Raw genomic sequence first — 16,392 nt, forward strand, 5'->3', positions numbered from 1 at the left:
AAATTTTTATGAGTATAATTGACACAATATTGTAATAGTTTCAGGTGCACAAAATAGTGATTCAACAATTGTATACATTCCATCTTTGGAGAAATGCCTGTTCAGTTCCTCTATCCAATTTTTAATGGAATTATTTGCATGTTTCTGGTGTTGATGTTTAATGATTCTTTATGTATTTTGAATATCAACCCCTTATCAGATATATGTGACTATATTCTCCCATTCAGTAGGTTGCCTTCCCCATCACCGAGTCCCTCGCACAAACCCCATTACAGTCACTGTCCATCAGCATAGTAAGATGCTGTAGAATCACTACTTGTCTTCTCTGTGTTTCATAGCCCTCTGCATGCCCCCACACACACGTTATACATGCTAATCATTATGACCCCTTTCTTTTTCACCCCCCCTTATCCCTCCCTTCCCAGCCATCCTCCCCAGTCCCTTTCGCTTTGGTAACTGTTAGTCCATTCTTGGGTTCTGTGTTTCTGCTGCTCTTTTGTCCCTTCAGTTTTTTCTTTGTTCTTATACTCCACAGATGAGTGAAAGCACTTGGTACTTGTCTCTCTCCACCTGGCTTATTTCACTGAGCATAATACCCTCCAGCTCCATCCATGTTGTTGCAAATGGTAGGATTTCTTTTCTTCTTATGGCTGAATGATATTCCATTGTGTATATGTACCACATCTTCTTTATCCATTCATCTACTGATGGACATTTAGGTTGCTTCCATTTCTTGGCTATTGTAAATAGTGCTGCGATAAACGTAGGGGTGCATCTGTCTTTTTCAAACTGGGCTGCTGCATTCTTAGGGTAAATTCCTAGAAGTGGAATTCCTGGGTCAAATGGTATATCTATTTTGAGCTTTTTGAGGGACCTCCATACCGCTTTCTACAATGGTTGAACTAATTTACATTCCCACCAGCAGTAGGAGGGTTCCCCTTCCTCTGCAACCTCGCCAACATTTGTTGTTTGTGTTTTGGATGGTGGCAATCCTTACTGCTGTGAGGTGATACCTCATTGTGGTTTTAATTTGCATTTCTCTGATGATTTAGCGATGTGGAGCATCTTTTCATGTGCCTGTTGGCCATCTGAATTTCTTCTTTGGAGAACTGTCTGTTCAGCTCCTCTGCCCAATTTTTATTGGATTATTTGCTTTTTGTTTGTTGAGGTGTGTGAGCTCTTTATATATTTTGGATGTCAACCTGATATCGGTTCTGTCATTTATGAATATGTTCTCCCATACTGTAAGGCTGCCTTTTTGTTCTATTCGTGGTGTCCTTTGCTGTACAGAAGCTTTACAGCTTGATATAGTCCCACTTGTTCATTTTTGCTTTTGTTTCCCTTGCCTGGTGTGATACATTCATGAAGAAGTCGCTCATGTTAATGTCCAAGAAATTTTTGCCTGTATTTTTTTCTAAGAGTTTTATGATTTCATGACTTACATTGAGGTCTTTGATCCATTTCGAATTTACTTTTGTGTATGGGGTTAGACAATGATCCAGTTTCATTCTCTTACATGTCCAGTTTTGCCAACACAAGCTGTTGAAGAGGCTTTCATTTCCCCATTGTATGTCCAAGGCTCCTTTATCTTATATTAATTGACCTTATATGTTTGGGTTAATGTCTGGAGACTCTATTCTGTTCCACCAGTCAGTGGGTCTGTTCTTGTGCCAATACCAAAGTGTCTTGATTACTGTGGCTTTGTAGTAGAGCTTGAAGTTGGGGAGCAAAATCCCCCCTGCTTTATTCTTCCTTCTCAGGATTGCTTTGGCTATTCGGGGTCTTTGGTGGTTCCATGTGAATTTTTGAACTATTTGTTCCAGTTTGTTAAAGAATGCTGTTGGTATTTTGATAGGGATTGCATTGAATCTGTAGATTGCTTTGGGCAGGATGGCCATTTTGACAATATTAATTCTTCCTAGCCAAGAGCATGGGATGAGTTTCCATTTGTTAGTGTCCTCTTTAATTTCTCTTAAGAGTGTCTTGTAGTTTTAAGGGTGTAGTTCTTTCACTTCCTTGGTAAGGTTTATTCCTAGGTATTTCATTCTTTTTGATGCAATTGTGAATCGAATTGTTTTCCTGATTTCTCTTTCTGCTAGTTCATCGTTAGTGTATAGGAATGCAACAGATTTCTGTGTATTGATTGTGTATCCTGCAGCTTCGCCAAATTCAGGTATTAGTTCTAGTAGTTGTGGAGTGGATTCTTTAGGGTTTTTTATGTACAATATCATGTCATATGCAAACAGTGACAGTTAGACTTCTTCATTACCAGTCTGTATGCCTTTTATTTCTTTGTGTTGTTTGATTGCTGTGGCTAGGACCTCCAGTAGTATGTTGAATAAAAGCAGGGAGAGTAGGCATCCTTGTCTTGTCCCAATCTTAAAGGAAAAGCTTTCAGCTTCTCGCTGTTGAGTATAATGTTGGCTGTGGGTTTGTCGTATACGGCCTTTATTATGTTGAGGTACTTGCCCTCTCTACCCATTTTGTTGAGAGTTTTTACCATGAATAGATATTGAATTTTGTTGTTTTTCAGCATCTATGGAGATGATCATGTGGTTTTCGTCCTTCCTTTTGTTGATGTGGTGAATGATGTTAATGGATTTTCAAATGTTGTACCATACTTGCATCCCTGAGATGAATCCCACTTGATTCATGGTGTGTGATCCTCTTGATGTATTTTTGAATTTGGTTTGCTAATATTTTGTTGAGTATTTTTGCATCTATGTTCATCAGGGATATTGGTCTGTACTTTCTTTTTTTGTGGTGTCTTTGCCTGGTTTTGGTGTTAGAGTGATGCTGGCTTTGTAGAATGAGTTTGGGAGTATTCCCTCCTCTTCTATTTTTTGGAAAATTTTAAGGCAAATGGGTATTATGTCTTTTCTAAATGTCTGATAAAATTCAGCGGTGAATACATCTGGTCCGGGGATTTGTTCTTGGGTAGTTTTTTGATTACTGATTCAATTTCATTGCTGATAATTGGTCTGTTTAGATTTTGTTTCTTACTTGGTCAGTCTTGGAAGGTTGTATTTTTCTAGAAAGTTGTCCATTTCTTCTAGGTTATCCAGTTTGTTAGCACCTAGGTATGAAAATGTAAATGAGGTTATTTTCTTGATTTCTCCTGTTAATTCATATTTAGTATAAAGGAACCCAACATATTTCCATATATTGGTTTTGTATCCTGCAGCTCTACTGAATTAGTTAGTTCTAGTACTTTCTTGGATCAGTTTTTAGGATTTTCTATATATAGTATCTACCTATATATATATATTAAAATAGTTTTATTTGTAATTTCCAGTAGTTATATATCTCAGCCCTTTTTTGAGAAGAAGCATATTATTAGGGTTTCCAAAGTAGGATTAAAGAAATTTTAATTGTTTCTTTTATGCTTGCCTGTTTGTTTTCTTTAAACATGTACTGTCACCATCAGAATATTATTTATCTGAAAAATACACTTCTCTGGCTGCATCAGTATTCTAATTATTACCATTGTGAGTTGAGTGACTGGCTAAACTTGGTATTTTTGAGTTTCTTAACAGCCACTTTCTAAAAATGCCAATGATTATCAATATTCTTAAAATAATATTGAATAATTACAAGACAACTTCACAATCTCTTACCTTCAGTGTTTAATTTTCATTTGTGTATTTTATAAATTTACTGTTTATTGGTAATAAAGCTATCAGAAAAAAACATGAGCAAAAGGAGAAAAAAATGATCCCATGACATTATCAGTTATTTTTTTTAAGTTCAAGGGAATTAAAATTCATTTTATATTACAATCTCAAATTTTTCTCACTACTACTTAAGTTGTAACACTAAGTAAGGTTCCTCCAAAGCTGTCAGTACTACAGTCTGCTGATCAAGAAATATAACTTGAGGTACAATGAAGTTCATTGACTTGCATAATTAATTTAAGAGATAGCGTGTCAGAGATAACACCAACATTATAGGACTTTTGTGCAGTAATCTGTATAAAAAAGAAGACAACTACTTACAGGAGGATTATTTCCCAGTCTTTCTCCCTGAAGTACATTTAAAAATCTTTCAAAATACTGGTACTTAATTAGCTTTTTGCTTTTTTATTGACATGAGAGATTATTGTAATACACATCCCAATTTCAGAGATGTTCAAAAGTACTTTCAAGGTACATCTTAGTTTTAGTGGAGTATGTAGTAAGCCTTAAGAGTATAGCTAAAGAATCAAAATATAGGTCCGTTGATCTTAACATATCCTAAACTGGTTGTAGTGACAGGTGGACTGAAATAAGGACAGAAACCCGTGTATAGTTGGAAAATGGTTTTAGCTTATGTATTGTATATCTTTGCCTACCTAGAAGAAACCTAACCTAGACGCAAGCTGGACAGCAGTCCTCCACTTGCATTCTTAAATGTTTTATTGGGCTAGGAGGTAAAAGGGTAGAGCAGTGATTCTCAGCTGAAGGAATAGCATTGAACAGTAGCTCAGACCATTGCCATTATTATTTTTAAAGCTATCTTTTATTGATTGTTGCTGTGTGCAAGGGACCGATGACTCCTACGGAAAATTATTATACTTCATTCCTTAATTTATTGAGTACATACAATGTACCAGGTACTGTTTCAGGTTCTGGGAATATAGTAATGAATAAAACAGACAAAAATCCCTGCTTCTGTGGAATTTATATTCTTTTGTTTCTACCTGACAAATTTATTATGAAGGTATTACTGTCTCCATTTTTCCTTGTCAGGAAAGTAAAGCCCTGAACAGTTTCATGACTTTCCCAAAGTTATACAGAATCAGAATTTGAACCTTAGTGCTGTGAACCACTGTGCTATGCTGTCAAAATTATATTTTGGGGTTCTATAAAAGAACAATTACTCTCAACGTCTCAAATAATAACTATCACAAATACCTTTGAAACTCGGATACAATCCTTTCCATCTTAAAATGGGGCATGAAATTTTAGGAATTCAGATTCTCAAATTCTCATTCATGGGCTTCAAGTTAAGACTACTTAGACAGGAAGGTCCTGCCCACAGCTCACAAAAACATAGGTGCCACCAATTTCTTTCCTTGCCCTGCTCAGCTAACCAATAAAACAGGTGTTACTTACTAGCAGAGTTGTCTTTACTGCTAAAACTAGATGAATGACACCGCTCTTTAAAAAAGAAAATAATGGCCATTGCCTGTCAGTTAGCAATCACAGTGAAATCCATTTTTTGTCCTTGTCTTTGAGTATGTAAACAGTTTTTCAAAGTCAGTACAGTAAAACACAGATGTGAAAAATAGATATTAGTTCAGATCTTGGTCATCACAGTGGTTTTGTTTGTTTTAAAGAAAAAAATAGCATTAGCATTGGTATTTATCAGGATTTAAATCAAAATATTTTAGTTGTTCGGTCTAACGAAATAATTGGTTTAAAAATTAATGAAAGATAATGACTATGCTCCATTATATTTCCTTCTTACCAGTGTTCCCTGTTTTAGAAAGCTGCTTATTGGTGAGTTAGAATTGTTTTGTCACTGTTTTTAGATTTGAAGGTCTATTGATGAATTTATCATGTTTCTCTACATCACAGTTTGAAATGTTTTATATTTCCTATGACCATAGGTCTGTAGAAGAAAATACTTGTTGAGTTACTAAAATTAAAACAAATTGATGAGCATTATTAATAATATCCACAAGCCGGAAACAATCTAAATGCCCATCAGCTACTGTGTAAAGAAAACGTCGTGTATGTGTACAATAGAGGTATTTTTTTATCGATCAAAAGAGATAAAACAAATTACTGATAGAAGCAATAATATGGATGAACCTGACTCATTCTAGCAACAAGTAGTACTCATTTATGGGTAAGTGAAGCATCTGGGAAAACAGGTCCCAACCATGTCATTAAGAAATGAAATTCCCATAGATGTCTACTTTTTATAGTCAGTTTTTTTAAATGGTAATTTTATTGACTTAGTTTTTGTTGACTTAGTTGTGTCAATGTTTTTGGTTTGAGTTTTTAGTAACTTTATATAGTTGTGCAGTCATCACTAGAACCAGTTATAGAACACTTGCATTATCCCCCAAAATTCTCTGGTGACTCTACGTAGTCAGTTTGTTCCCACCCAGAGTGGAGAAAGGGCAGGGAATTATTGAGTGCTCATGTTTTCCTTGGGGCAACATTGTGGGACAAATTTTGGATTGTTCTACTTCTGTTTCTTAGTAAACATGGGACATTCATTCTTCCCGTGGCTCTTCTAGCCATATATACAAGTGTCCTCATCCATAGGCTCTCATTCCTTAGAAAAGAAAGACCTTTTGGATTCTAGCGTGTTTACTTTGTAAGTCTCTGAAAATACTCAGCCATTGTAGATTTTCTAAATTACAGATTTTCCATTTCAAGTTTCCTGTTCAGGTCTGAGCTCATTTACAGAAAGAAGGAACTTGTCTCCCTTTACCTCAGCTATTGTCTCTCTCTTAGATATTTTAAAGTTTCCTGAAGTCAAATTTTATTTTGTTTACAATTTTAAATTTTGACCATCTACCTGTAAGAAAGACTTCTGAAGTAGAGTATCTCCTAAATAGCTTCTTATTCTTTCAAGCCCGTTTTTAAATATTCTGGGCTATTTGTGTTTGGTCTTTACTATCCTGCTTTTAACCATGTTTCTTTAAGAGAGGAAATTAAGTAATTGGTAATTTAGTTGGAATTCTACAACAAACTTCTGTCAGTCTTCCTGAAATTTAGGAAAATCCATAAACATAACTTCAGCTAAGTTCTAGACTAGTGTTTGAATTCTATTTCTATAGCTCTGCATTCTCTAGCATTTGAAGAGCTGGTATAATTGTTCCTTTTGAGAAACCCTCAAAAAAAGGTAGTTCATTTCAGAAGTAAGGGGAAGGAGCAGAGAAATAGGATTATGTGGGTAATATAAATAGAACAATTCGAAGAGAGTAGGTTTCCAAACATTCAAGCAGGTGAGACATAGAGACTATCTATCTTAGTCATTTTATTTTGATATCCCAGAATAACAATTAAAGGAGCTGATTATTAAATGTTATTTTGTCTCAATTTTTTTCTATAGTTATAGCTCCTCATAAGTATTAATTTGGACATTTCAAAAGTTGGCCGTAAATCCAGTTTAAGACACAGTTGCCAAAGTCACAATTTTTGTCATTTACCAATGTAAATACAAGAGGAGCCAAGAGTATATTGGGAGTTTACAAAAGACACAAATGTTCTTCCTAAAGGTTGAGAAGAGGTCACAAGTCAAGATAAAGAAGGGTATCAGGTTAATTGGGAAGAGGCACATTGGGAAGTTTTCTGGGTGATGGAAGTGTTTTAAATCTTCATGAGGGCTGTGTTCGTCAGTTGTGAGAATTTAAGCATATGTCAAAACTCATTTGATTGTGATGGTTAAGATCTGCTTGTTTCACTGGATATGAATTATTCCTAAATAAAAATTATTTAAGAGTGCTTAAAAAAAAAAAAACATGCCCTTACAGACAGACAATCAGTTTCCTTCACCAAGCAGAAGTTAGGAAGGGGCCACATAGCACACAGTTATTGATCTAATTATATGCCATCATGAAGGTTATTTTTAAGTGACCCAAGGTGAAGCTTGACCACTCACTCATCTTTGCCTGAATTGGTTTGGAGGCTTATTGGGCCTATGCCTCCATCCATTCCAGATGGAGTGCTCCCTTATTCAGTGAATGGGAACAAAACAGTCCAGGATAAGAAAAACGTGAGACAAGATTTTGCACAACAGATGAGCAGAACAAAGCAAGTAGCTGAAGAATTATACTAATGACAAAAATACTCACCAAATAGTACACCTCAAAGCCAAAACCAAAGGTCTAATTGCCTTATTTATACAGTCTACTTGGTACAAATCGTAGGACAACAAAATAAGTTTATCAGTGTGAACTCAAGGAACCAATTTGAGCTCCCATCGTTGTTGAGACTGACTCATCTGATAGCAAACTCAAAAAACAAACAAGTTGGATACAAGCAGCTCATTCAGTACACTTGTTTGTCTATGGGCATCATTTGGAATGATGCCAGGTGAGAGTCGTAGACCGACTATCAAAGAATAAGAGCCACCATTCATTATCTAAACAAAAAACACAAAGGTGAAGTTACTGATTACTTAAGGAAAAGCTACCCCAGTCAGACACCGCCTTTCCTGAGCAGACAGACTGCTTAGTCTTTCAGGGTTTTAGGAAATTTCAGAGTTCAAAGATTGACAAACTTTCAGAAGCAGGAGTTAATGTCAACTGTGGAAGCACTATCACTCAAGCGACACAGTTTAGTTAGCATTTTAGTGTGTATGTGTTGAAGTGAGGTGTTTTATTTCCTAAGTTATAGAAATAAACAGCAGAGAAGTCATCAAAAAGTGACGCAGGTCAGCCACATAAAGAATAAAAGAATGCAGGGAGATGAGTCAAATTTTATTTCTGTTTAAGTTGTGGTTTGTTCTTTGGGATGTTTAGAAAAGACTGGTCCCCAGAGTTACCACGTTCCCTCTGGCTGGGTTCAGAAACACAAATTTGGAAGCGTCTCTCATTACAACCCTAAGTTTTTAAAAATATTTCTCAAATAGATCAGTATAGAGTGGTTGGATAATGTCTGCATGACACCAGTAATAGAATTGGTGCCTAAGTGATCCTATTTTTAAATTATTTACATTAAGAGAAATAAACCTGGCTTCAGTTATATTTTACAGAGTGATTTCTTTATATGTCCCAAATTTATATGCTTACTACAATGGGTAATATTCTTAAGGCAGAAAGTTCAATTGAACTTTTATTTCATACCTCTTTTCCTACAGTTACAATCTAGTAAGAACTATACACTTACAAAAGGCAAAGATACAGTGTTCAGGAACTGGAGAAAAGTCTATGGGAAAGATGGGTTCTCTAAGTTTAGAAATAAAATAATAGGAATAGTAAGTGGAAAAGTGAGCTAAGTTTTTTTGTGTATGTTTGGTTTTTGGGGTTCCCTCCCCCATTCGGCACAGGTAATACATTAGATAGTCCATGTATTTAAAGGCGGAAATGAAGGAGAAAGTTCTGAAAGAAAGCCCATGGCACTAGACATGACATCTTAAGAAGAAATAAAGGAATGGCTTAGAGAAAGAGGTAAAACAGAGGATATCTTCTCTAAAGGTATGGACTGGGAGGAAATAAAATTAGACTCATCTCCCTGAATTCTTTTATCCTTTATGTAGCTGGCCTGTGTCACTTTTTGATGACTTCTTTGCCATTCTATGTGTGTGAATATATATATAGAGAGAGAGAGAGAGAGAGATTAAGATACTTTGTGCCAAAGTAAGTCCTTTCTTGATTTCAGAAGTAACAAGTAGGGGGCTGTGGTTAATTGGTTAGTTTGCAGAAGCATATTCACTGAGGCAAATGGTTATTGGTTCATTAAATGTATTTAAAACAGTTCTGGGAGTTACTTGTTACTATGACTTAAGAACTGCTGTTTCTTAATTAAAAACGTTTAAAACCTATTTTGGTGGCTACTTCTGTACCATCACCATTATGACCAACCTTTTTTTTCTAGAAATGTGGGAGCTTTGTATTGTCATGTTCCCTACCCTAGAAACTTTTAAGATCTTCTTTCTCTGTTCTTTGTATACTAAATTTTACAGTGATAAGCTTTGGTATGCATTGTTTGTTTTTGGTTTTGTTTCTATTGTCACTGTTTGATTATATTCAGCCCTCGGTAGCCATCTTCAGGCCCTTTGTATCTCCTCCCTTTTTGGGAATATATTATTTGTATTGCTTTCTCTAACTCATTTACCATTTGGGTATCCCAGGGGTTGGCAAATTTTTTCTGTAAGTGCCAGATAGTAAATAGGCTTTGCAGACCAGATGGCCTTTGTTGTAACTACTTACTTCTGCCTTAACAGCAAGATGGCAGCCACAGACAATACACAAATAAACAGGCATGGCTCTATTTCAAGAAAACTTTGTGTACAAAAGCAGGCGGTGGGCTGGATTTGTTTGCAGCCCTATGCTGTTCATCTTTACTAGGATATTAGCTGTATGAGGGCAGGAATTTTTTTTGTTGTTTCTTAGGTATATCCCTGTACTTAGTAGGGGCGTAAGGTTACAAGTGGTTCAGGGAAGGGGGGAGGTAAACGTGTTTTGCTATCTTGTAACCAGCAGAATACCAGTTTGTGCTGTTTTTCAGTCCCCCCACCTTTTTCTTAATAAACATTTTATTCTAGTTGAATTTATGATTTAGCTGAAAGTCACATGTAATCCCATAGTTTCTTTCTACATCTGATGTGTTACAAAAACCTACCAATAGCATCAATTAGTAAGTCTGTTTATAGAATGTCATATTAGTATTGTATAGTAATCTTTTTATATAAATATTTGCTTGAATGCCTTACTTACATAAGAAGCACACAGATACAAAGATACTACTTAAAAATTCTGTTTGTTTTTTTTAAGGTACTGGTTTTTGACAAGTTTGCACCATGCGTGAGTATAAGCTAGTTGTTCTTGGCTCGGGAGGCGTTGGAAAGTCTGCTCTGGTGAGTCATTTTCAGTGTACTTAAGCTGTTCACTCCAAGACGTTCTTTTTCTGTTGAGTTTCAGGTTTTGATTATTGTCTTCATTTGTTAAGGTGAAATCGCATAATGATTTTAGAAGCAACATAGTATTTTTCTAGTTTTAATCAACTTTTGGTTGGATCTGGGAAAATCATTCTCTCTCTTTGGGACATTGGTTTCAAACCAACGTGAGATACTTAGCCAGAATACAGTTTGGGCTAAGCACAAAACATGAGAACATATAAATGCATGTCTGCATTTCAGAGCCAGATACAAATGAATTTTGGTTCTTTCTCACTGTGAGTTGGCTTATAATACGTATGTAATGTTAGAAAATAACAAAGCTTATAAAAAACCTTTTTTTGAATATTATCTTCGTCCAGTTTTGCATAATTTTAGCAGCCATGTTTTCTGTATCAAGAAATAGTACAGCAAGAAAGAAGATGCAACTTGACAATGGGTGGGAAAGGGGAGAAGTGTAGGGAAAATAACTTGAATAGTTCAAAGTTTAGCAAAGCTCCACAATAATAAAACAGATTGACCATCTCACTTGGCCACTTAGACTGATATCCCAGCACAAACAAGCATGCTTAGATCAAACAAAATGTGCAACAAGGCATGAGCTGTTTTTTCATTTTCATTTATAAATATATCCAAAGTGATGGGGAGGTATCTTCAAGTGTGCGTGTATGTGTACACAAAACAATTAACCACTTTCTAATTAAAATTCAAATTTAAGTCCTTATGATCTCTAAAATTAGCATTACCTAAAAAGGAGCATAGTGATTATTGATTTTTTTTTTTAAAGGCTTTTGGAGGTAATTTTCTCACTAAATGCATACATTCAAATGTAGTAGTGTTTTTTCACCAACTGCATAACGGTCTGTGTGAATGAGTAGTTTAAAATGTACAGATTTGAATTTGTTCTTTTCTTTAGAAGTGTAATGGTGTCTTAATTTTTTTCAGACTGTCCAGTTTGTTCAAGGAATTTTTGTTGAAAAATATGACCCTACAATAGAAGATTCTTACAGAAAGGTATATGTCACTCCATAGTCCTTGTGCTTTAGACTTTACTGTAAATTGTTTTTAACTTTACAATTATTAAATCCTGTTTACAAAATAGGATGAGGCAGAGTAAATTTATAAAATTAGTAGGGAAGTTCACACTTGATTATTTCCTGGCATTGCATGTTTTCCAGTTTATGAAAATGTTACACTCGCTCTTGCTCTCTCATTCTCTCTCTCAGAGAGTTTGTCCTGACCCCAGGATGGTAATTTGACACACAAACTTTGGTAGCTACATATTCCTTCCCCACCCCAAAACCAAAACTGAATACTCAGGCTCCCCTCATTTTAAATTAGAGATATAAGTACAAAAGTCTCTATAACATTCCTATTTACAACTCCTTGAGAAAGTGTCATTGCTCATAATAGATTCTGTGTCCACTGACACATGTGACAATAAAACTTAATGTGCAGACATTTTCAATTTAGCAGGGGGAGAGTTCCAGCCCACCTTTGTGTAGCAGCCAGCCTGGCCACCTGCTGCTGTATAGCCACTGTTTCCATTTCTCCCTTTGTGCTCATGGTCTACAAAAAACTAGAAACCCCTCCTGTACCCCACCTCTGAGGCACTGTTTCTCTTTTCCTTCCACATCTCACTCTAAATAATTTTTTTTCCTAAAAAATGTTAGGTGAAAATGAGTAACAGGGATTGTATAATTTATTTGATAGCTGTCTTCTGCTGCTTTGTTACCAGAAATTTTGTTCCAATATGCTGAAGGGGATGTGGTTATCTAGAGAAATGAAGGTATATCTAAAGAATAGCAGAATTGGGATAGTTAAATTTTTTTTGAGCTATTTTGAAATCATTTCCTCTCCAGAATTAAGTGTTGAGTGATGCATAATTGAGCTTGGAACTTGTAGGTATCCTTATGTTGAATTGAGAACACATGGTTTTTGCATCTAATACAATTTAGGGGTTGGTGAATTTTGATTATCTAGCTTTTTTTTTCTCCTGTTATATTAGTATTACTTGAGATGAATTGTTAATTTGCTATAATGTATGACTTAGTTTTAAATACTATCTTAGCTTTTTGTGTATATTTAGATTGTCTTATGTACATAAAAAATGAAGATGTATTTTAATTCCTCCCCCAGCAAGTTGAAGTAGATGCACAACAGTGTATGCTTGAAATCTTGGATACTGCAGGAACGGTATGTTAAGAAAGTACCAAAGTATATGCACAATTTGTGCAATATTGACCTTATAAATGCTGGCTGGACAAATATTAAGTTTATTTAAAAGTACTGCTTGCATTAAATTTTGAAGTTGTTTTTCTTCTAGTTCTATGTTTTTGTAACTTCAGTGTGCTTTGTAAATTGCACTGCGTCAGTTACTGAAGAAATTAGTAGAAAATGTGGATTAAAATTTGCATAGTCTCACTAGTGCTTTTTAAAAAGTTAAATACTATATCAGCATATTTTAAATAACGTGAAAAATACTTGGGTATACATTTATGCCTCCATCACTATTTAGAGTATTTTGAATGGTCTCCTTCAACATATATACATACAGACCAACTAGATTTGTTGGTATCCAAAGGTGAAAAGAAGATTTATTCTGAATATATGGTACTCAACTAATGTATATGCCATGAACTTGTCTTACCCTCAAATGCTCACAATCTAGTGAAAGAAAAAAAATGGAAAGATGGCAAGATATAGGTAAGCATGCTACTGGAGCCCACAGAACCTTCAAGCATTATGAACAGGCTCTGAGTAACTTAGGGATTCACTTTGGGTACCCTACATACTGTGTTATATTAAAAAGCTACCTTTAAGTTGCTTTTGGAGACAGGATATTTCTGTCCAACTTAAGTAATTTATTACACATAAATTTGATCTATTATTTTTAAATAAAAAATGTTTCTTGAAATACCAGTTTTTCAAGTAGCATCTTGCCGTGGACTGTAATTTTAAGAAATGTTACATAATATATTACATTCTTCATTGAACTCTAATTGTAGGCTTTTAAAATTATCAAATTAACTGTCAAAACATTGTTTTTTAATGATTTTTCTTTCTACTGCAGGAACAATTTACAGCAATGAGGGATTTGTACATGAAAAATGGACAAGGCTTTGCATTAGTTTATTCCATCACAGCACAGTCCACATTTAATGATTTACAAGATCTGAGAGAACAGATTCTTCGAGTTAAAGACACTGATGATGTAAGCTGACTTCCCAATAAATAAATATCTTATCAAACCCTTATTGTAATGATACCCAATTTAAAAGTTTGAATTTAAATCCAGTGAAGTTCATGTATTTGGGAGGGTTGTTTTTCAAAAGCATTTTTCCTTGAAAAGCAAAAATATATCTTTAACGCTCATGCATATTTTCAAATACATACACTATGAGAAGTGAGAAATACCCGCCTGTCCCCTTAACCTGTGTAGAATAAATCTTACACCCTTCCCATTTTTAAGTCATGTATTTGGTGGGGCGAAAGGGTAGGTGTGGGTGGCAGATGTTACTGACAGAGCAAATGATGTTCTGGGTACATTCCTGGTAGATTTAAGAGCCTTTTGACAAGAATGAGAGCTACCTATGAACACAGATAAAGCAACAATGACAGAGGGGCATAATAACAATAATTTTAAAAGGAAACCAACAGATATATTGGATCCTAACATTAATGTACATGTCCCTTCAGAGTCTACAATATTGGGGTTTAATCCCTGTGGGAAGCCCCAAGAGGATTATTTTAGTTCCTCTTCATATCAGATATTTTGAGAGGTCAGAAGTACTTATGGGAAATGATGCCATTGAACTTTGGGGGACTCTACATATTGCAGCAACCTTAATGAGCATTTCTCAATTATAAATGTTTTCTACTATCTCTGGTAACTACTATAGTTTTTCTCTTTCAGTTACATTAAACAAGTATATATTAATACATAATAGCTGCATCTGTTCCTGAAAATGCCAAAATTCTTGGTTTTCTAGTTTAGATTTTTTTCCAAAAATTGTTTACAAGGCCAATCTCCAGATGATTAATAGGAGTTTTGCAGATTCAGTATTATTTATCCCTTTAGTGTTCTTGTAAAATTACAAACATCACATATATCCAAACACATGATTGACTTGGTCAAGATTTTTAGTAAATTAAGATGATTTTACTTTTCTGGCTTTTTAATATGAACTGTTTGAGAAACTAAGAATTCCACTTTAGGAGCTTTCTAAATTTCTTTTTGTGTCATGAAATTGAAAGTGATTATTCAATAAATGCATATCAGAAAACCAGAAAACTTGAAGTTGATTCACATCCTTAAAGAAACATTAAAAAATTTTGGAATCTATTGGCTTTTCATAGTAACAGCCTTCAGTACTTCATTTTTTAAAAAAGCCTTGTGTTTTGCTTACTGTTACTCCTTAGTACATTGTAACATTGTTTTAAGGAGTTTTTTCCCTCTCTTATGAGATCATAGGTTGCTTTCTGAAAATTTCACATGAAAGGTTTTTAAATTAACATTGTTAAGGTTTTTGTATTTAGCATTGCCAAATTAACTGTCAAAACATTACTGTAAATTTCTATTACATTTTTATTGTAAATTCTTACTGCATTATTGTAAATTTTATTATGCATTAATTTAGCATTTTTCTTTTCTCTGGCTTAATATAAAATGTAATCCTTAGGGTTGACTCTTAGAATTCCTCTGATTTGAATTTATATGACATACTTATTTGCGTATTTGTTTCTACCCTCACAAATATATTTTTAGGTTCCAATGATTCTGGTTGGTAATAAGTGTGACTTGGAGGATGAAAGAGTTGTAGGAAAGGAACAAGGTCAAAATCTAGCAAGACAGTGGAACAACTGTGCATTCTTAGAATCTTCTGCAAAATCAAAAATAAATGTTAATGAGGTATGGTGAAATAAACTTTAAAAACACTTGATTTGGATTTCAGCATTCAAAATTAATGGAAAATAATGCATGTGTATTAGTACAACCCCAAATTAATGTGTACTCAGGATGCTTTGTTGATTTTATAGGCAAAAATCTTAATGTTAAATATATGCATATTAATAAGCAGCCATGCTATTTTAGCCTTCTTATTAAATTCTGATACAGTGGAATTTACCTTGAAGAAAAGTAAGACTGGACAGAAAGTGATAGAGGTAGGGAGGACACATTATGTCTTCCAGTATATGAAGGGTGTTACATTAAAGATGGAGACAAATTTAAAAAGGCACGTGTGGTACTTGCCTTGAAGGGACTTAAAGTTATGTTGTAAAGGTACTTTGAAGAAAAGTAAAGAATTGTTTTCTTTGGATGATACTAAATGTTCTAACTAAGACAAGATTCCTGGAGCTCCTTCAACTCAGTACTTACTTTAAAGAGAACAGTTGTAGCCCTTCCAAAATATAAACAAACAGAAAAGAACTTGGCAGTTGTAAGAACACCTGGTTTTACTCTCATTCCTTACCTGAACAGAATATTTGCTATCTGGGGTTCATAATGGAAAGTTCAAATTTTTTTCATTTTACTTTTTCTTTTCTGTGTGTTTTCCTTTTCTTCTCCTGTATATTAAAAAAAGAATAATATGTTTGCAGATCTTTTATGACCTAGTGCGGCAAATTAACAGAAAAACTCCAGTACCTGGGAAGGCCCGCAAAAAGTCATCATGTCAGCTGCTTTAATATACTGAATGCATTGTAGCTCTGAGCCAGGTATGTTAATTTATCTTTTCTTCTGATTGTTTTCTTTTCATCTGATTTTTAACCTCAATTTTATTGAAGGTACTATTTCAAGAAAATGAGTACAGAATTTGTTATTGTTCTATAAAA

At 34.6% G+C, this 16,392-nt stretch overlaps 1 protein-coding gene across 3 annotated transcripts in view; it reads left to right on the forward strand.

The window, feature by feature from the left end:
• Positions 1-16,392, forward strand: part of RAP1B (RAP1B, member of RAS oncogene family) — a 49,631-nt gene that overhangs the window by 23,795 nt on the left and 9,444 nt on the right. For 2 of the 3 annotated variants that reach the window (XM_037017028.2, XM_037017029.2), the window contains exons 2-7: positions 10,436-10,518; positions 11,503-11,571; positions 12,697-12,753; positions 13,631-13,771; positions 15,326-15,469; positions 16,159-16,275. In XM_037017028.2, coding sequence (XP_036872923.1) covers positions 10,462-10,518; positions 11,503-11,571; positions 12,697-12,753; positions 13,631-13,771; positions 15,326-15,469; positions 16,159-16,245 — 555 coding nt within the window. In that variant the 5' untranslated portion in view covers positions 10,436-10,461 and the 3' untranslated portion in view covers positions 16,246-16,275. Of the gene's footprint in view, positions 1-5,451; positions 5,481-10,435; positions 10,519-11,502; positions 11,572-12,696; positions 12,754-13,630; positions 13,772-15,325; positions 15,470-16,158; positions 16,276-16,392 lie in introns of all 3 variants that reach the window. The other variant, XM_073215578.1, reaches the window with a different exon arrangement.

This window comes from Manis javanica, chromosome 10 (assembly GCF_040802235.1).
Source record: "Manis javanica isolate MJ-LG chromosome 10, MJ_LKY, whole genome shotgun sequence".
Lineage (NCBI taxonomy): Eukaryota > Metazoa > Chordata > Mammalia > Pholidota > Manidae > Manis > Manis javanica.